Source organism: Physella acuta, unplaced genomic scaffold (genome assembly GCF_028476545.2).
Source record: "Physella acuta isolate Inbredline_101_S28 unplaced genomic scaffold, ASM2847654v3 ptg000429l, whole genome shotgun sequence".
NCBI lineage: Eukaryota > Metazoa > Mollusca > Gastropoda > Physidae > Physella > Physella acuta.
In genome coordinates this window covers 16,621-37,596 of record NW_026731948.1, presented here as the reverse complement: position 1 = coordinate 37,596, position 20,976 = coordinate 16,621, and the positions used below count along the sequence as shown (strand labels likewise).

Genomic DNA, 20,976 nt, shown 5'->3' with positions numbered 1-20,976 from the left:
GCTGATCTGTGTTTTGACATTTGATTGACACAGGATTTATGTTCTCTGAAATTGCAAATTCTTAAAAGATAAAATAAAACCTTTTTGTAAGAAAAAAAATGGGAGTGTTAATGTTGGCACGGAGTCCAAATTTTCTAACTAGTCTTTGCCTTTACAACGCCGCGTGTTATAAACGACACAGACAGCGTAAGAATGTCCTACTACAACAGAAACAGCGTAAGAAATGTCCCAATGAAGCTGCTCTGGGCCTGTTCTAAAATTAACAACTAATTACATGTACATTAGCTTAATTTGATCACAAAAATTGAAGTGTTATCAGCAGGGATGGACAAGAGGCCCGAGAATTAAATAAAAACTGGCGCCCTTTCCACTTTAATTTTCATTGTAGATTTTTTTCAATATAAGTCATGAGTGTTCCTCTGAAATAGTTATGTACCACTTCCGAACACCGGAAATCGTTAAAAAGGTAATCTGTGTATAAAAAACTTGTATACCTATTTATATTTGAAATTTCGTCCACCTAACTTGATCGGTACTCAAGTAACAGGCTTTAGAAAAAATGGGAAGTAGAATAAGTACCATTTCCGGTTACGGTAAATTTATTTAAAGTTGATAGAAAACTAAACATTTGATATTATCATCAAGTTTTTACATACATACACACAACTGCAATACCTACATCCAGTGGCGTAGCGAGGGGGGGGGGGCGGGGGTGCGGACCGCACCGGGTGACACCATTTAGGGGAGGGTGACACCAAGGCAAAAAATAGCAAAATATATATAGAAAAAAATGATAATTCCACTTAAGTGATTAATTCGAGTGTTAAATAGTCTTTTAAGAAGTGCAAATCGGAAGTTTGAGCGGGGGGTTGCAAATTGAAAATTTGACCCCGGGAAGGGTCGCTACGCCTCTGGGGGAGGGTGACACCATTAAGTGCCGCACCGGGTGACACTCGACCTCGCTACGCCACTGCCTACATCCTTTATATTGGTTACGGCCTACGATAAAGTTGGGAGGTGTAAACCAGCAAAAACTGTCAAAAGCTCAATTTTTGTGTGTGCACGGATACAATACTTTCTTTATCGGCTGCTCATTCAAAATTACTATTTTAAAATTTTATTTTTAAAGCGTCAATACTTCAATACGATTTAGTTCTAGATCTAGATCTAGATCTAGATCTGTTTCACTTAGTAGGCCTATTTAGGCTACTATAAAGCGGCATGTCAATGAAACATGGGAAAACATGGATTCTAAGCAAATACTAAAATTTACCTGTTTAGAGATTGAAATTTGGGTTATAACCCATTGTATATCTGTATATCTGTCTGTATAATATTTTTAAAGTCGTATTAAAAGTTACCCTAAATTAATTGTCCTGTTACATATTAAAGATTTGTTTTGTACTAACAGCACAAATTGTTAATCGGAATTAAACTGGAAACGAAATTGTTTACAGTAGCAACACAAAACTACGAATAGAAGTAGAATCTAGCTTAGATCTATTCTTGTTCGCAGCAATTATTATATTTTAAAGGATTAGGCCTAGACTTGATATAGACTTAATGTCTTCTTTACACAACATTCATTCATGTTCTCAGGTAGGTCTAAAACAAAAGTTACTCAAAAGTAGCTTCTACTACTAGATCTAGTCATTGTAGACTTGTAGAAATTCTAGATCTAGATCTACGACGTAACTGTACGCTGTACGTACTGAGTACTGTGACAAGTGTAGTTAGTAGTTTAGTGTAGTACTAGTTGTACTACTCTCTTACTAAGTTACTAAGCAGTACTGTTAAACTTAAACTAGTACTTAGTACTCAACAGTAGTGTCTAGTCTCAGTCTAGTACTAGTATTAGTATTAGTAACTACTAGTTACTTCTGTAGTCTGTAGCAGTACTAGTAAGTACTACACTACACTAGCTCTACACGAGTCTACAGCTACTTGACTTGTCTTATACAAGATCTAAAATCTATGTCTTAGGGGTCATCCATAAATGACTTCACTCGTAGGGGGGAAGGGGGGGTCCGTAATTTTGTGACGATGTGTGATGAGGGGGAGGGGGGGGGGGGTTCAGATGTTGCAACATCACATTTTTGCATATAAAAAAGCAATGTTAGAAAACGAATTTTAGACATTATTTCGCGATTTAGATAACTGTTTTAATAAATTGTAATAGTTTAGACAAGATTTTGGAAAAATATCGATGTTTTAAAAAAATTCAACTGTAATTTTGAGGGGGGTTGTAGGTTGAGGTGTGACGTCATTTTAGGGGGGGGGGGTCTGGCTTTTTGTGACAAAATGTGACTGAGGGGAGGGGGGGAGGTAAAATTGTCAAAAAAAGCGTGACGTCATTTATGGATGACCCCTTTTATGCTAAACTACTAGCTTCACTAGCTAGATCTAGCAGTTAGATCTAGATTAGATCTAGGTAGATGTGGTAGTTAGTAAAAAAAAATAGTAGAGTAGTACTAAATTGTTAAATAGGCTAGCTAATTAATAAAAAAAAATAGTAAATAGTTAGGCTTAGGCCTATTTAAAAATTCAAATAGGCCTATATTTTCAAAATGTCGCATGTGGCACTAACACATAGGCCAGAGTATATAGATCTAATTTTGTGTGTGTGTGTATTGAACAGCAATGAAAACCCATCCATTTTTGTGTGCGATTGTTTGGGCTAATTTAGTACTTCAGACTTCCTAGATTCTATTACTTACAACTTTCATACTTTGTACTATATTAGTATAATTATATTATTAGAGCAGGGCCTACTTCTTATTTTAGGGTAATTTGTGAATTTAGGCTTATCTAACTAAACTATACATTGTTCTGTTAAGACTAGACTAGTAGATCTAGCCCAGCTAAATGACCTAATTCATTATTATTGAATTTTAGTTAGTAACTAACCTTTAGGCCTCTTAATCATTTTGGTAATTGGTTCCTAATTATCTAAGAGACCTAATTCTAGATGTATTGCTACTATTAGGGACGGAGTGGTCTAGCGGTAGAGAGCTGGACTACTAACCCGTTAGCCTCGAGTTCGAATCCGGGTTCAAGTCAGTAAACCGTCCCTGAGTCCACCCAACTCTGATGGGTACCTAACTCACGTTAGGGAAAGTAAAGGCGGCTGGGCATAGTGCTGACCACACTATCTCTTCATATGCCGAGGTCACAGAAACAAGTGATTTTAGTGAACTCTATTTCACTTGCCCCATAGACCGTCAGGTTTGAAAGGGAAACTTTATTGCTACTAGTGCAATTGCTGTAACTGTAACAATAAGTGTTCACTGTTTAACAATCCTTTAAATGTGTAAGTGTAAGACTGAGGAAGCAACTTTCAATAATCAGGCAAAAGTCTTCAATGTTTGCCTGAAACAAAAAGCTTTGATTCACATTACTATATTTATATACACTAAGTCATGCCATGCATTGTAAACACTGAAAATATAATTAGAATATAATAATATAATTAGAACAGTGTGCATGTTATTGGAAGATAACTACTAAAATTTCTTTATGCCTCACATAGTCAACAGGATCTGCATTGCAGGGCCCAAAACTATTCTCACAGAACTATCATGCACCATCAATATAATATCTTAGATTTTTTTTTAAATATATACTACTGTCTAGCATATAAAATATAAAGCAGTGTGAAATAAACACTATAATGTCAGATTCTCACACTGACAGATAAATACGCAGTAGGTATATTAACCAACATTTTATTTCAGTGCCTTGTTACTCAGTTTATAAACATGGATTTTGGTAAATAAAAAAGATAATATATAATGCTTAAAATAAAATGTCAATACTAAACTGAATCTTAACCTTATTGTCCAAACTGATTTGATATGTATTAGTAATCATAAATTCATAATAAACCATTTCTGGGTATTAGTAGATTAGATTCTTGACTTCACTTCTGAGTTTTTGAAGACACAACTAATATAAGGCAACTTAACATATTCTATCCACTCTCACATATACTCATATGAGGTCAGAACAATAAAAACTTTATAAGTATTTTAAAAGATAAAGGTTAATCTAAAACAAAAGGTGAAACATATCTAATGCAGAAAACATTATGTATTCCACAATAGGGTACTTGATTGAAAAACAATGTGTATAATGAATTTATACAAGTGATGGTAAATTTAACTAAGATTTTCCTTACCTTAAACTGATGTTGATCAGATCTGTACTTGTTTTATTGTTACAGATATTAGCATATAATACTCTAAGTTTATAATCCATTGTTACAGTTATTGACACAGAATTCTCTTATTTGATTGTTACAGTTTTTGACACAGATTTCTCTAATTTGATGACACATTAATGCATATTTTAGCACAGATTTATTGAATTAAATGATCCATTGTTACATACATTGGCTCAGATTTATCTAATTTAATGATCCATTGTTACAGATATTGGCACAGATTTATCTAATTTAATGATTCATTGTTACAGATATTGGCACAGAATGCAGAGCTGAAACAAAAGCTGCACTACGTTAAAAGAAAGAAAGATGAAGTCCAGCGCCAGTTGGACTCTCTGCTGACCAGAGATCAGAAAACACAGCCCAAGCTGGCAACAAAACAGTATGTTTTTGTTACGTTGCGGATTTGTCTATAAATAGTGTCACTTACCAGGGGAGGTGACGTTCTGACATTTGCGATGATTGTTTATGGACTGCAGGGTATGAGAAATCTGTATGGAAGGGCTGTAGGTGTTGTAACTTGGTGACATTGCTGAGGAGGGGTGGTTGGGTGGGTGAGCTGGCTTTTTCTGATCACGTTTGATAATGTGTGTGTTGCTGCTCTAATAATGTGATGTCATTATAGACCTGGGTCAGCGGCATCAGGTTGGTAAAGCTCGTGGTCACACTACTGAAAAGCCCAGAGTTTATGCTTGATAGCTGGGGATAGAAACCTTTCTAGGAGAGAAAACTCCAAAACCAAACAACTGCTGCCTTGAAGTTTGCTCATGTATGAGCAAAGGCTGTAGATCCAAATCCAGAAAGAATAGCAGGCTGAGATCTGAGTCAACAGCCCTTATAGAGCCTAACTGGTATTACTTAAAAGAGTTGAAGGGAATCCCTTCCACAAATTCCCTTCCACCATTACAATAAAGAACAAAGAAGAATAGACAACCTTTATTCTTTTCAGTTTATTTTTCATCTCATATTAATTTACAATAACATTAATGAAAAAATAATTTAAAAATATTATTTTTTTAAAATGATTCTTTAACCTGTGAAATGAATATTTTGTTGCTAAACTATTTACATAGTATAAGCAATATACATTGTTGAACCATAAAAGATGAGTCAGCAGAATTGTGGAGATTATTTATAGGCATGGTGGGAAGTGGGGGGGAGTAGACAGGATACATCTTTTTTTTAAACAATCACCCACCAGGACTCAACTAAAAATAGCTCACAGTTTCACAGTTTTGATAGGGAGACAAATTGCTTGACATTTAATTATGAGAATACTTTCAAACAATTTCACAACATCAAATTGTCACGTATCAGATGATTGCCCTAGTGTAGGATGGTGAGTGTACCAGTTTGAGGGTCAAGGTAATTCCCCTTTGTGTGCCCCACTGGTGAAGGGGAGGTTGTGGCGTAGTGTATTGTGTAATGGGAACAAATTTGTTCACTTTTCCTCTGTCACAGTTTGTGGACAAATTGACTAGACTCTAACCTTGACATATGAGCAACGCCAAACAAAATGCTGAAAGTTAAAAATAAATTCCATTTATTAAAGAAAATATATGGAACGAATTCAAATTTTATAATTGTTTATAGTTTTAATTTGAAACAAATTATTTACAATTTAAAATATTTTTTTGGTGTTGACAAGTGTGGCCATACAAACAGAGTTGAAGCCCTGGACACTGCGCAGTGTGAGCCAGTTGACCAAACCACCAGACAAACAGCTGCAAGAATCTGACCTCTCTAAAATAAACAAGTAAGAGTTCGTTCTCCGTCACCTAACAGTTTAAAAGTATTTTTTTGTGTGCGGAACATTTGGCCTTGTGTGGTCGCCAGAAGATAAAAAAAATCACAGAATATCTTAAACTATTCTATGTGGAACAATCATGAAGATTTACAGGATATTTAAGACATCCAAAAATAATGGGCCCTTTAAGCAAAGACAATCAGGCATTTTTTCATTCACTGCTAGTCTGAATGCTTGCAAGTGCAAGCTAATTTAGAATGTAGACCCTATGCCTAACAATTGCATTATTTAAAAAAAATGTTGGTCACCACAGCGCTATGCAATCTGATGAAACAAATTTCAATTGCCGGTTTCATTTTTAAATGAAGGGGGGGGGGGGGTGTACTGTCAATAGTATGCCTGAACTCCCCCTTAATCCGCCACTATTTCTGAACAACTAACATCAACATGAAACATCACATATTTGTTTGTTTGCCAAAGACATTGGTCTAACCATGCTACAAATTCGTTTTATGCTTTTTATTTGTAGTCAGCCTTTTCTGTTTGTCAATTGTGTTTAGGCTAATGGACATGCATTCCCAGTTACTGAAGAGGTATGACAAAGAGGTGAAACTAAACATGAGCTATGCTGACACCATCTCTGAGTTAAATGTAAGTATCATCATGGATCTAATTAAAACAAATATTACAATATTTTTTAATGTGTTAATTAGCTCACTTGTTCAGAGATGTATTACTTTTGTATCTGCCTATTTATTTAAGTCTGGGTCACGATTGCCTGGTTTTTCAACACCTGGTAGGTCAGGGTCACCATGACTCAGTTTTGAATTTAAAGCATGGGTCACCATGACCTTGTTTGTTATAATGACCAGAGGGTCAGGCATGTGTCACATTGAGGCTTGTGCAGCATTCGTTATATCACTGTGCTGTTGATTGCTGTCAAGGTGTTTTTAGCTTTAAGAGGCCCATCCTAATCTTTCTAATGCTGAGGTCATTTAGAAGGCTATATTAAACCATTCATCCTAAACTGTCTGATGCTGAGGTCAATTCACAAGGCTATCTTAAATCTTTTGTTGTTAAAAAGCCATAAAGCACTTTCACAAATATATTTTCCAGACATTGGAATAATTAACTTACTAGCATATTTTACATAATAAATAATCTATATATATATAATTCTCTTCTGGGAGACGCTAGAAAACAAGCTGTAAACGCGCTCCCTACCTCCCCACCCCTACATGGTCTTAGTGAGCTGTGTTCACTCTAAATGTTTACAAGCAGAGCCGGGTTTAGTGACGCCTATTAGGGGCAGATAATTTAGTTTGAAACGATTTTAAACGTAGGGGGAGGGGGGGGGGGGGAAGAAGGGGGGGGTTATGGTCCTTAACGAGCTACTTATAGTGTTTTAAAGAAATATTTTCAGTGGCAGCGTTGGTACCGTCGAATTCACAAATTATGAATTACTGAAAAATAATTTACAAGCTCATTGCTAATGAATTTATTCTTGTTTCATAATGTAATTTTTTTTTAAAGCCACATCTCTGTATAGCTGAAGGGAGGTAATCCATCATATTATTGTTATTTGATCTCCCTTTGTTAAATCCATTTCAGATCAAGTTAGCTGAGGCAGACAAACATTTGAGAGAAGCAAGGGAGAAAACTCTTAACTTAGAAAGGGAGTTAATTTTATCTAAAGCTAAATCAGCTAAACCAGGTTTGATTAAATCGTTTTCAATGTTTTTTTTTCTATAATCTAGTGATTACTTGGTGCATACATTTTATTTCCTTCTATTCAAATTAAACAATATTTAAAAAAAAAATCATTTTCTATTTACAGTTAATGAGGTGATATGCAGTGTATTTCAAATAATAATAAAATATCATTTTCTTTTTTACAAGAGTGTGAAGATCATGTTCTGAGAGATGTATTGAAAGAAAGAAACAAGTTAATGAAAGAAAATAAAAGATTAAAAGGGGAGTTGAAGGGTTTAGACCAGGTAAGCAATAAGAAAACATATGTTAATGTTGTTTCAGTTATAGTGCTGTGATAGCTTCAGAATGTATTAAAATGGTTTTGTAGGATGTATTTTTTTAGGATATGATTTTTTAAAAGTTGAAATTATTTTTATTTAGATTGAGTTGTAAAATAAATAAATAAACAAAGTAAAAGACTACTACTACTAGTAAATATTCCTGTTGTTTTGAGCAATTATTTGGTTATCTAAGTTATTAATTTGACAGTTTTAAGTATTTTCTTTTGTCTATATATCATTATGTTATAATATTTTCCTGTTGGTGCCCAAGACACTTGTAAAGTAAAGTTCCCTTTTCAAACCTGACGGTCTATAGGGCAAGTGAAGTAGAGTTCACTTGTTTCTGTGACTTCTGCATATGAAGAGATAGTGTAGTCAGCACTATGCCCAGCCGTCTTTACTTTCCCTAACGTGAGTTAGGGACCCAAGACACTTGGGAAGATGAACTTTTAAATATTTTGGCCTACATATGGGTAATGTTGTCAGCACTATACCCATCCGCCTTTCTTTCCCTAAGATTAGTTAGGTACGCATCAGAGGTGGGTTGACTCACGGACGTTCTACTGATTTGAACCCAGAATTGAACTTGAAACATTTGGGCTAGCAGTTTAGCTCTCTACTGCTAGGCCATGTCGCCCCTATCATTATGTTATGATAACTGGTGTTATTTTATTTTTCAGAACTTCTTTGATGAAATTGAAGACTTGAAATTTGCTTTGCTTCAATCCAGCAAGATCAATGAAGAATATAAAAACACTTTGGCCAAAATGTGTTTGCAATTTGGCCTTCCTTTTCCCCCTTCAGACAATTACCAGGGGTCGGCGTGGTCGAGTCGGTAAAGCTCATGGTTGCTAAACCGAAAAGTCTCGAGTTCGAACCCTCGGGCAGATGAGGCTCGTTAGCTGGGGACAGCCACTCTTCTAGGAGAGACAACTCCAAAATTAAACAACTGCTGCCTTGTAGTTTGTTCTTGGTTGGACAAAGGCTATGGAAGCAAATCCAAAAAGAAAAGCAGGCTGAAATCGGAGTCAATGGCCTCAATGGCGCATAACCAGTTGACACGTAACGCTTAATTGTGTTGGAGGCGTGGTCGAGTCGGCAAAAAAAGCTCATGGTTGAAAAAATTCGAACAAAGTCTCGATTTCAAACCCACTGGCAGATAAATCTCGATCCCCTTCAACACTAATAATTAAGAACGAAGAAGAAGAAAGAAGAAGACAATTACCTGGCCAAAAATCCAACAGTCACCATGATCAAGTAAAAATTTTGACCAACAAATAGAAAAGACAAGTCAGGAAATTATACAATAATTTATTGACAAATTCAATAATGACTAGGCAAAATGGATGTGATATTAATTTAAATAGAAAATTATAGGCAATATTAGTTAACCCATTAACTGCTGGAGCACTGCATGGATGTCATGCAAGTTTTAGCAGCCAAAGGGTTAACTTGGGTTTTTTGTGTGCAATGTCAAACATTTTCTGACTGGTCAAAAATGTGTAGCAGATATGTTGAAAGACAAGAAAGTGTTAACAAATCAAATTTTGATGGTGCTTTGATTAGCACAGCAAAACACACACTCACATACTACTTCGAGATTGGCATCATACTTTTGTTATTGGTTACTTGAATGTTGCCTTTTGACACTTGCCTTCAAGCAAAAAAAAAAAAAAAAAACCAAACCATTCATGCTTCTGCTATATCAAACTTGGACTGTTCTGCTACACAACAGCATAGATCAACATTGACAGTTAAAAATTGTGGTTATTATTAACATTCCAGTTGAAGCAACATGACAACTGTACAGAGAGGGAGGGGGTGAGGATGGATTTTCCCAGCTCAAAACATGAGACTGAACACAAAGGATTCAGTAATATGAATAGTTTACATAAATGTGCTAAGTTGTCAACTGAGCATTTGGTAGTCATGGAAACAAGAACAGTCACTCTTGTTGAATTTTTATTTATTTATTTACAAAGGATTTCTATTCAGCCAGTATTAAATAACTTGTGGTTTTGGTTAGCAAAGTTTTTCCCCCACTTCAAGTGGTTTAAAATGGAACAAGTTTATAACATTGGTTTTAGCAATTTTTCTTTACAGATTAGTGGAGTCACTTCTAGCTTGAAGAAAGAATGTTTTCATGGGTTCTTTCCCTTTGACCTTAGTGATCCCCCTGTAATCGAGGTGGTAGCCATTTTTGGTCAGAATGGCAGCTGTCTCCTCCCTGACCTGGTGACACACAGAACGTTTCACAATCAGATCAACAATCTCAACAATCACATCAACGTATCACATATGTAAACAAGATTGAGATGGAACAGACACTAAAAACAGGCAACCTGACTTTCGTCATTAAATATAGACAACCTGGAACATTGTACTAAAGCTAGACTACCTTATCTTTTTGTTTAAAATAAACTACCAGGATCTTTTCTATAAGACTACCTGGATCTTGCCACTAAAGGTGTAGACTGCCTGGATCTTTAAGATAGACAACCTGAATCTTCCCATTTATAACTATAGACTACCTGGATAGACCTACTTTTATAACCTGGATTTTCCAAAGGTAGATTACCTGCATCTTGCCTGTAAAGGTGTAGACTGCCTGAATCTTCCCATTTATAACTATAGACTACCTGGATAGACCTACTTTTATAACCTGGATTTTCCAAAGGTAGATTACCTGCATCTTGCCACTAAAGGTGTAGACTGCCTGAATCTTCCCATTTATAACTATAGACTACCTGGATAGACCTACTTCCTGGATTTTCCAAAGGTAGATTACCTGCATCTTGCCACTAAAGGTGTAGACTGCCTGAATCTTCCCATTTATAACTATAGACTACCTGGATAGACCTACTTTTATAACCTGGATTTTCCAAAGGTAGATTACCTGGATCTTGCCACCAAAGGTAGATTACCTGAATCTTGCCACCAAAGGTAGATTACCTGAATCTTGCCACCAAAGGTAGATTACCTGGATCTTGCCACCAAAGGTAGATAACCACTAAAGGTAGATTACCTGGATCTTGCCACCAAAGGTAGATTACCTGGATCTTGCCACCAAAGGTAGATAACCACTAAAGGTAGATTACCTGGATCTTGCCACCAAAGGTAGATTACCTGAATCTTGCCACCAAAGGTAGATTACCTGGATCTTGCCACCAAAGGTAGATTACCTGGATCTTGCCACCACAGGTAGATAACCACTAAAGGTAGATTACCTGGATCTTCCCACTAAAGGTAGATTACCTGGATTTTGCCACCAAAGGTAGATAACCACTAAAGGTAGATTACCTGGATCTCACCACCAAAGGTGGATTACCTGGATTTTGCCACCAAAGGTAGATAACCACTAAAGGTAGATTACCTGGATCTCACCACTAAAGGTAGATTACCTGGATTTTGCCCGCTTCACCAGAACTGTCCATCCTGCTGGCCACATTGACCGTGTCCCCCCAAATGTCATACTGGGGTTTCCTGGCACCAATGACTCCAGCAATCACTGGACCATTATTGACACCTGCAAACACAATGTATCCATTCATCATTACACGTTTAACAGTAAACCAATACAGTGATGACAAACCTTCGATATGGCCACCAATCAACACAACAACATGTATCACCCTTCTGTTTTTAAACGTATCACTCATGTGCTATCTTACATATTTTAGCACTGAAGAGTTAAAAATAAAATGATTAGAAAAAAATGTTACCAATTCTCAAGCTAAAGTTGTTGAAAGAATGTTCGTTGATGGCGTCTAATTTGGCCATGATGGCCAAGCAGAACTGAATCATTAGAATAATGTCTCGCTCACACGTTTCATTATCCTGGATAACACAAAATACTATATTATTAGTTTACTTGAAAGAAACGTTAAATATTAAAACATTCTCTATGCAGACTTTTATTTTATACACTTTCACGATCAGTTGATGTAAGGATAAAGAACTTCTAGTAATTAAAATTTACTTCTCAACACACTTAACTTATTACTACAGACATTCTTCATTTAATTACATTTTATTGGTAACATTGTATTCATAAAGTTAACTATGATTATTGTACTTTAAACAAATTTAAGTCTCAATCCCTCAAAAGTGTTTACTGCTGTTTTCAGGTGTAATAAATTTAAAGGATGTCTCACTATTAAGTAGATACGATTAGACTATTTGTACCTTGTAGAAAATGTTTGTATTAATGTTCATGTACATAAAACAAGATATATTTTGCATTAAATTTTAAACCCAACAATTGACCTTGTTTCTGATTTAAGTAGTCTCCCTTTAACTTAAAATTTTTTTTTTGCTTTTGACCAAAACAGCAAGAATCGTAGTGCAGATGGAAGTAGTGCACTAAAAATAAAATACAGCTAAAAGACACAATACAGCCAGAAGAAATGATGCAGATAGAGAAGTTAGCTCAGTCTAGCTCTCACCTCTATTCTTCTAGCCCCAGCATGTAGGCCTGTGGCTGCCATGTATGTGCTTCCAATTGTTTTTATTTTCTCAACTTCCTGAAATTTCTTTATAAGTAGCTGTGGAGACAATATTATGATCTTTTTATGAAGCAGCACAAAATCTGAGGCAATACATTGGTCATGCTCTAATCTATAAACATGTTCTTATAACAAGTGACTTAAACATGTACCTGGAGCCACAAATTCATGTAAAACTTATGAATCTAACCTATATACTTGTTCTTGAGATAAGTGCCTTAACATGTTTTCAGTATTCCATAAAATGTAATAATTTTTTTGATAAAAAGTACCATGCATGTTTTCAGTGCAACAAATTGATTAAAACCTACCACATCGAAGTCTGAAATGATCTCGTTGAGTACCCGTATACACTCCAGCCCCTCGCCATTTGCCTTGGTTTGCTGGTAGAAATCTTTAAAGTTTGGAATTGAGGCAAACATGACACAGGCATTGCTGCAGGATTCATGGTACAGTTCCTTAAATATTGGTTGAAAGAAGTTTAGAACAAAAGAAAATTGGATACAGGTTTCAGACATAATATATTCTTTTAAGGAACATTACATAATTTTAGACTAATTTATTAGTAGGCCTGGGCATTTTTATTTTTCTATGGAATCTTATTTTTTATAAAAAAAAAAACAGATTTCAAAAGCCTACATTTCACGCTGCGAAACAAAAAACTCCTAATAACTAATGACCCACCTCATGTTTGCGAGAGGATCGCAGGTAATATGCTATAACGTGGGATGGTATGATATTTTCCAGAACTATTTTGTTTATAGCAGCCATCATTTTTACCTGGAGATTTAAAAACAACAAACACTTTTTATAAGTAGGTTTCATCAAAAGTTGAACAATTTAAATGAAACAAAATAGGAAACAATATTAAAAAGAATTGATACACCAGTGACTTTTACAATACAAGCCAAGTTTGATGCGGAATTTCTATATCATAAAATGATTACATTTAATTTTTTAATATTTTTAAATTGTAAATAATCTAATGACCTGTTGGAATTTATAAGCTCAGTGTCTGTCCCTAATAGCTTACTGGATTTTAGATTTTGTACATCTTAATAACTTAAAATACTGTCACACACTAAATTATGAATTTAAAAAAAAACAACTGTTTGACAACAAATTATGAACTAAATAACTTAAAATACTATTACACACCAAATTATGAATTAAAAAACTACCTATATAAAATAAAATACTGTCTTACATCCAGTATTAAAAAACTTAATTACTTAATTAAGTAATTAAAAATGAATAAAAAAAACAATATAACAAAAAACTGTCTAACAACAAATTATGAACTAAATTACCCACCTGTTCTGTCTCTCTCTGGAACTGTAGTTTGAATAAATGTCCTAGCCTGTTTGCATATTCCATCTGTCTGTCTAGGTAATGCATAGTCAACAACACAATAACAAAATAAATGGTAGCTCTTTCTCTTAGTGACATGTATTCATTCCCTTCACTGAAAAAAAAAACAAAATGCAAACTAAAAATTTTGAAAATTAAAAAAAAAAATTAATTAATTAATATATCTAATATACTGAGTAAAAAAACTACAATATAGTGCCATAGTTATGTATTGATTAACTACTGTGCTTAATGTTTTTAAAATAAATTTAGTAATTAAATGGTCTTGCCTGTGTAGGTAATCATACTGATCAAACACTGAGCCTTTCCCTGCATGTATGATGATGTTGACTAAGATGAACATGATGGAGAGAAAGATGAGTTTGATGATGAAGCTGATCTGTATGAAGATACTGTAACCAGTGAAGGCGAGCAAAAAGCTTAAGACATAATACTGTGGAGGAAAAGAAATAAAATTATTTTGGCTTCTTCTTCGTTCTTAATTTTTAGTGTTGGGAGGGATCGAGCCTTATCTGCCAGAGGGTTTGAACTTGAGACTTTTTTTCGAATTTATCAAACATATCTTTGCCAACTCGACCATGCTTCCATCACAATTAAGGATTACGTGTCAACTAGTTATGCGCCATTGAGGCCATTGACTCTGATTTCAGCCTGCTTTTCTTTTTGGATTTGCTTCCATAGCCTTTGTCTAACCAAGAACAAACTACATGGCAGCAGTTGTTTGATTTTGGAATTGTCTCTCCTAGAAGAGTGGCTGTCCCCAGCTAATGCGCCTCATCTGCCTGATGGTTTGAACTCGAGACTTTTCGGTTTAGCAACCATGAGCTTTACCGACTCTACCAGGCTGACCCCCTAGTTTGGCTTAAAAACTGGAAGAAAATCTGGCAAGATTAAAAAATGTAACATAATTTTCTAAAAATAGTATGGGTTTTTTAAAGAGTAAATTATTGTTATCAAATTGAACTGACTGAAGGGTAGCTACATAGTGCTGTCCCTGTCTCAGACTTTGCCGCTGTTCTATCTGTTGCGTTCACAGAGCCTTCACAGTGTGCCTGTGTGAAAGAACATTGATCAAGGTTTTAAAGGGTTGTCTATAAAACTATGTTTTGAAATTGTATACTATTTAGAGGACTGACTGAAAAAAAGTAATGCATTTTTCATTGTTCAAGGAAGATAAAAAAAAATTTCCATTAGAATTCATTCTCAGATAGGGCAGATGAAGTAGAGTTCATCAGTTTTAATGACCTTGATATATAAGGGGAAAATGTGGTAAGCACTTAGCCGAGCTGCCTTTGTTTCCCTATTATGACTCAGGTACCCATCAGAGCTGGGTGGACTCTGCGATGTTCTACAGACATTCACCTGCTTCATTAGAATTAGGCCTATAGTATTTAAAGAAAATGTTAGGCTGGACATTTTGTGGCATTCCGAAAGGAGGGGGAGGTAGCTATTTAAATGCTCTGTGAGGGTACAGGAGCTTGGCAATGTATGGGGAAGATATGCTAAAATCTCTAAATAGGCCTCGATTCTATAAGTTAATTTAAAAATCAAATATCAGTTCATTATTAAAAATAGTTTTGAACTATCCCAAATGTATGCATCTAACATGTATACATGGTTTTCAGACAAGATCTTTAAACATGTCTACTTTTGTAACAAAGTCATGAAAACAGATCAATCTAACCTATATAATGCCACATGGAGGGGGGGGGGGAGATATTGTGAATGACATATTTAAAAAAAGAAATAAAACCAGCTAGACATTTACCATGCTGATAGTTGAAGTGAAGAAAATAAAGCCCACGCAGCACAATGAAAGCACCACACGCACCCATGCCATGGTGCCCACATACTCTGAGATCTTGGTGAAAATGTCCAAAAATTTGTGACAGCGTTTCTGCAATGTTTACAAGTTTTTAAAATGAGGATCAGCCAGTTTGTCAACGACAATTATGTTTTAAAAATAAAACTCCCATAATTCCTTGAGTTAACCAAAATTGATCTTACCAAAAAATGAAACTTGTTACACAAACACACAGCTGTTAAAGCTGTAAATAACAAAACTCCAAAAAAGGAGGTGACGAAAAACAAAGCACTCCTGAAAGAAAAAAAAATGTTTTGTTTGTTAGAAGGTTATTTTAATTACTGCTTTGTAATGTTACATAAGTTATGTAATGCATTAGAATCATATCTTTAAGCTTTTAATCATTTGCAAAATAATCAATATTTTTAAATTTTATTTTATCATAAATTGGGAGTATTATTAAACTAAAATATAATATTAGAAAACAATTTCTAATTTATAGTCTTATGCAAAGGCATTATTTATACACTTATTTATACACATAATACCCTAATTTAGATTACGACTCTTGATCAAAATATTTTCTTCGTAAAACATCTTTCTAATGCTTTGCAGGTTTTTTTTTAGAATTGTTGTGAAAAAATAACTAGTGACTAATCAGCTCACTGGGCAATATAATGTGGTCTAAATGAAGAAAGTAACAAAATGTAATTGAAAAATAATAATTACCTGGGCAACATGATAGCCTGAATGATGAATATAACGATGAAGATGAAGAAAGCTGAGATAACGTAAAATGAGAACATGTCATCAGATTGTTTTGAAAAACTGTGCTCGGCTGAGGGGTCAAGAAACTGCAGGAACACGGAATGCATCTCTGCTTCAGATTTACACTGGTAGCTGGGGAACAGAAGATTTGGTACTTTAAAATATTAACATAGAAATATTAGAGTTGAATACATTTTTTATAATAATAGTAGGCAAGTTATAGTTTTGTTAGTAAAAAGTGTAATTAAAGCTTAATTTTGTTAATCTTTAAAATAAAATTTCATTCAAAAAAATATAAATTACTGGAAGTTTAACTAGGTGTTTATTTGGTTATAAACTTTAAAGAAGTTCAATGGGTAGTCTATCAGTTTTACCACAGAATAATTTAAACTAATCAATTCTTTAAGTCTTAAAATGAGTGACTGACCTGTTGTGACTGATATTATTTAACCTCTCTCTAAGTCTTGAACTGAGTGACTGACCTGTTGTGACTGATATTATTTAACCTCTCTCTAAGTCTTGCACTGAGTGACTGACCTGTTGTGACTGATATTATTTAACCTCTCTCTAAGTCTTGCACTGAGTGACTGACCTGTTGTGACTGATATTATTTAAACTCTCTCTAAGTCTTGCACTGAGTGACTGACCTGTTGTGACTGATATTATTTAACCTCTCTCTAAGTCTTGCACTGAGTGACTGACCTGTTGTGACTGATATTATTTAACCTCTCTCTAAGCCTTGAACTGAGTGACTGACCTGTTGTGACTGATATTATTTAACCTCTCTCTAAGTCTTGCACTGAGTGACTGACCTGTTGTGACTGACATTATTTAACCTCTCTCTAAGTCTTGCACTGAGTGACTGACCTGTTGTGACTGATATTATTTAACCTCTCCTGGAGACGCGTGTTGATCTCATCCTGCTGTTGTTTGTCTGCTGCCAGAAGTCTGTCACAGGTAAACAAAGTTCAAAGGTTTTGACATAGATAATATTTCAATGTTATACTTTTTAATACGTTTGTATAGGGGCAGTGTTCAATGTTTTTCAGAACTAGCAAGTCATAAAATATACTCATTGATTTGTATAGATTTGAACTCACCCTTGATCAATGCCAGTGGAGTTCATCATAAAGTTGGAATCTATCAAAGCAAGGCTCTGTAACAAATTCAAGTGAATTATAGAAAAATTGCTGGATAATGATAAAGGAAGAAATTTTATTTCAAAACTTAATAGTTAAATTAAAACAAATACCTCTGGACTAAAACATACTTAATTCAATTGACATATAGAAAAATTGCTGTATATTCATAAAAGAAAATCTTATATTGAAACTTAATAGTTAAATTAGTGGTCGTCCATAAATAACATCATGCTCGTAGGGGGGGAGTCAGAAATTTTGTGACGGTGTGTGATGACGGGGAGGGGGGTTCAGATGGTGGGATGTCACATTTTTGAATTAACAAAAAGTAATGTTAGAAAAAAAAATTTAGGGGGGAGGTAAAAATCGTCAAAAAAAGCTTGACGTCATTTATGGATGACCCCTTAAAACAAATTTGGACAAAACAAAATAATTCAATTTAATTCATAGAAACATTACTGGACTTTTATAAAAAGAAAAGTTTATAGTGATACTCAATAAAACAAAAATTTAAACAGAAAAATACAAATTAGCCTGACCGTGAGACTCAAGACTTTGGAGACCATGGAACTGGTCTTCAGGTTGGCGAAAGGTTTGTCTACACCCCAGGTCTCCAGGAACTTGGTCACTCGCAGAGATTTGCGCAGTCCACTCAGGTGGTACCTGGTCTTGCCCAGCTTCCTGTCCCGCGTCTGAAACAGTTGATTGTAACATGAGTACTCACTACTGCAAAGGCATGTAACGCACTATATTTTTTTCTCTTGCTGTAAAAAGTATAAAAGGTGCGCATAGCTTTCTAGGATTTTCAAGAGGATTTGTGTAATGGAGGCTAGAAATTTCTTAGATATTATGTAATAAAACTAATTTAATTAGTTAAAATATAAACTTTTAATTTTGACATATAGGACCTATCTAGCATTCTTTAGATTAAAAGGTTTCCAATTTAAAAATTTTTTATGATCTTAAATTTGTTGATGTGCAGGCTTTCCCAAATCAGTACAGTACCAAGATTTAAAAAATAAATTTATAACATGTTTTACTTCCCCTGGGGAAAGAGAAAAGTAAGCAGGACAAGGAAATCCTGGACAGTAGAAGATGAGGCAAGGGCTGCTGGGCTTGCATGGGTACAAATAAAGAGAGCCACTCAAAACCTAGTCCAGTGAAGAGGTGTGGCTGCAGCTCTTTACGACCCAGGGCCACAAAGCAATAAGTGAAAAGAATAAACCAATTCTTTAAAAAGTTGTTTCCAGCCACTTACTTGCCGCCTCTCTACTGGAACCACCAGGAATGTTTCCACTTTGTTCTCAGCTAAAAATAAACTTCTCTCATGTCCTTTACCATCCTCCACTTCATATTCTCCTTCAAGAAAAGCCAGCGTTTGCTTTGAGATGTGAACACGGCTAAAACAGAAAAATAAATAAAATACATAAATCAAATAATTAGTTAAATAAATAAATAAAATAAATTGATGTTTTCTTTAAATAGATAAATTTTAAATGACATTTTAAAGTAGAAGAAAGAAAAACTGTGCTACAAGGTTGAAATTTTCTTTGTGTCTGGCCTAAAATTGCTGTCATGCAGATTCATGAAAAATGTATTGAATAATTAGTAGGCCTACAACTTAACATAGTTATACATGGGCCTACTAATAGACTAATAGATCATCAGGTACAATTACTACAATATCCATAAGCTTATCTACTACGAGTTTGTAATAACCTTCTCATTTAGCATATCTACTGTCTACATATTAATAAGGGAACTTACTCCATTTTCCACCATTTCCATTTCCATAATTTAAAACATGCCACTTCTGTAAACTAGATCTTTATTCTTCTATTCCTTTACACCCCAACCAAACCCCTGGCAAAAAGTCTGCTCTAATAGCAATATAGCAATACACCATAATACTGCACATTTTATTAAAGGCTTTTTAGGTCTTATGTCATAATAGGCCTACTTCTGTTAATAAGCTGGGAAGAAATAGATTTTGCTAATCCAAAGCATAAAGTGTAATTATTAAATTTTCCTATAGCCTGTCAGTGTCATAAATTGTTTAGTTTTAGTCTTATAATCATTATAATTATACTCATTTATAGTCTTATAGCCAGATATGATAAATAAAAAAAAGTTTTAATGTTGGTCTACATTAAGATTTAAGAACGATAACAAGATTTAGATCTATATTATTAGCAACTATTAACACTGTAAAACAAGTTGTACTGATCTAATTACTAGAGTTCCTAAAAATGAGATTAAAATTGAGGTTACCCAGGGAGGCCGCCAGACTCCATGTGGTTTGCTATGGTAACATCATCAGACCACACATCGTACTGCCATTTTCTAAGGCCCAGTACTCCACAGAGCACAGAGCCTGTGTGAACTCCAATCCTCATATCAACATCCACATTGGTTGCTTCCCTTACATCTCTGTCAAGTTGCCAGCAAAGTTCAAAGGTTAAATTTAACACACTTGATGACTTCAATTCAAGTGTAAACAGGAACACAATAATCGCCATTTATATCTATCATAGTCATGTAAAAATGGAAGTGAGTTTTGATGACAAACCAATTTTTACCCGGGGACAAACTTTCGATTTGCACCCCCCCCCCCCTCAAACTTTCGATTTGCACCCCCTCATACTTTTTATATATATATACTGAGGGGTCTATGGGGGGGGGGGGTTATGACCCCCCTAACCCCCTGCCTACGCCACTGCTATTGCTATTCCATAGCGATTTATTACTGTAGCTAGCTCATAGCTAACTTCGAGCTATTCCATAGCTATACTGTAGGTAGACTTTAGCTATCGTGTATCTAGCCCATAGCTATCCTACAACTATATATTACTGTAACTAGCTGATAGCTGAGATCAACTTTCAGACATGACAGTCCTTAAGGCAAATAAAGTAGAGTTCATCTATTTCTTTAACCTCACCAGGTGTAAGGATTATGTGGTTAGCCATATGCCAAGCCACACATTACTTTCCCCAATTCAAATCAGGTACCAAATTTTGCTGAGTAGACTCAGCTCAATTACTAACTGAACTTGCCCTTAACAAATGGTACAGATATGTTAGCTTTAACCATGTTTCAGAGTAGTATGGACCTCACAGTTTCTCTATATTTGTCTTGTGGGGCCATTGATGTATAAGGTTTGTTTCCTACATCATATTTATCATGCACACCATTTTGTCAATCACAACAAATGTAACATAATTCTGAATAATTTAAAGCAGGTATATCTGTATTAGAAAGATCTAAGATTTGATGTTAATCTTATAAAGGACCTAGTTTAAAGAAATAAGGTAAAATAATTTTATTTTATTTGTTGATTTGATGTACAGAAAGTCTAACAAAAAAGAGCAATGATTAGGAAACAATAT

The 20,976-nt window shown here is 34.8% G+C and overlaps 2 protein-coding genes across 2 annotated transcripts in view; one reads left to right on the top strand and one right to left on the bottom strand.

Moving 5' to 3' along the window:
* Positions 1–1,447: 1,447 nt before the first annotated feature.
* LOC131942847 (uncharacterized) lies at positions 1,448–9,336 on the top strand. Its single transcript, XM_059302795.1, has 8 exons — positions 1,448–1,599; positions 4,474–4,604; positions 5,871–5,978; positions 6,530–6,620; positions 7,581–7,683; positions 7,869–7,966; positions 8,683–8,815; positions 9,229–9,336. The coding sequence occupies exons 1-8, from the start codon at positions 1,564–1,566 to the stop codon at positions 9,261–9,263; spliced, it is 735 nt and encodes a 244-aa protein (XP_059158778.1). The 5' UTR covers positions 1,448–1,563; the 3' UTR covers positions 9,264–9,336.
* The window catches only part of LOC131942848 (adenylate cyclase type 2), a 24,135-nt gene continuing 12,452 nt past the window's right edge, over positions 9,294–20,976 (bottom strand). The window contains exons 10-26 of the mRNA XM_059302796.1: positions 19,861–20,019; positions 18,848–18,989; positions 18,129–18,281; positions 17,551–17,606; positions 17,318–17,398; positions 16,412–16,582; positions 15,886–15,976; positions 15,647–15,775; positions 14,847–14,930; positions 14,148–14,311; positions 13,822–13,972; positions 13,192–13,287; positions 12,819–12,965; positions 12,448–12,546; positions 11,725–11,839; positions 11,404–11,528; positions 9,294–10,234 (exon numbers count right to left, since the gene is read on the bottom strand). Of these exons, the coding sequence (XP_059158779.1) occupies positions 10,100–10,234; positions 11,404–11,528; positions 11,725–11,839; positions 12,448–12,546; positions 12,819–12,965; positions 13,192–13,287; positions 13,822–13,972; positions 14,148–14,311; positions 14,847–14,930; positions 15,647–15,775; positions 15,886–15,976; positions 16,412–16,582; positions 17,318–17,398; positions 17,551–17,606; positions 18,129–18,281; positions 18,848–18,989; positions 19,861–20,019 (2,098 nt within the window). The 3' untranslated portion in view covers positions 9,294–10,099. The remainder of the gene's footprint in view (positions 10,235–11,403; positions 11,529–11,724; positions 11,840–12,447; positions 12,547–12,818; positions 12,966–13,191; positions 13,288–13,821; positions 13,973–14,147; positions 14,312–14,846; positions 14,931–15,646; positions 15,776–15,885; positions 15,977–16,411; positions 16,583–17,317; positions 17,399–17,550; positions 17,607–18,128; positions 18,282–18,847; positions 18,990–19,860; positions 20,020–20,976) is intronic.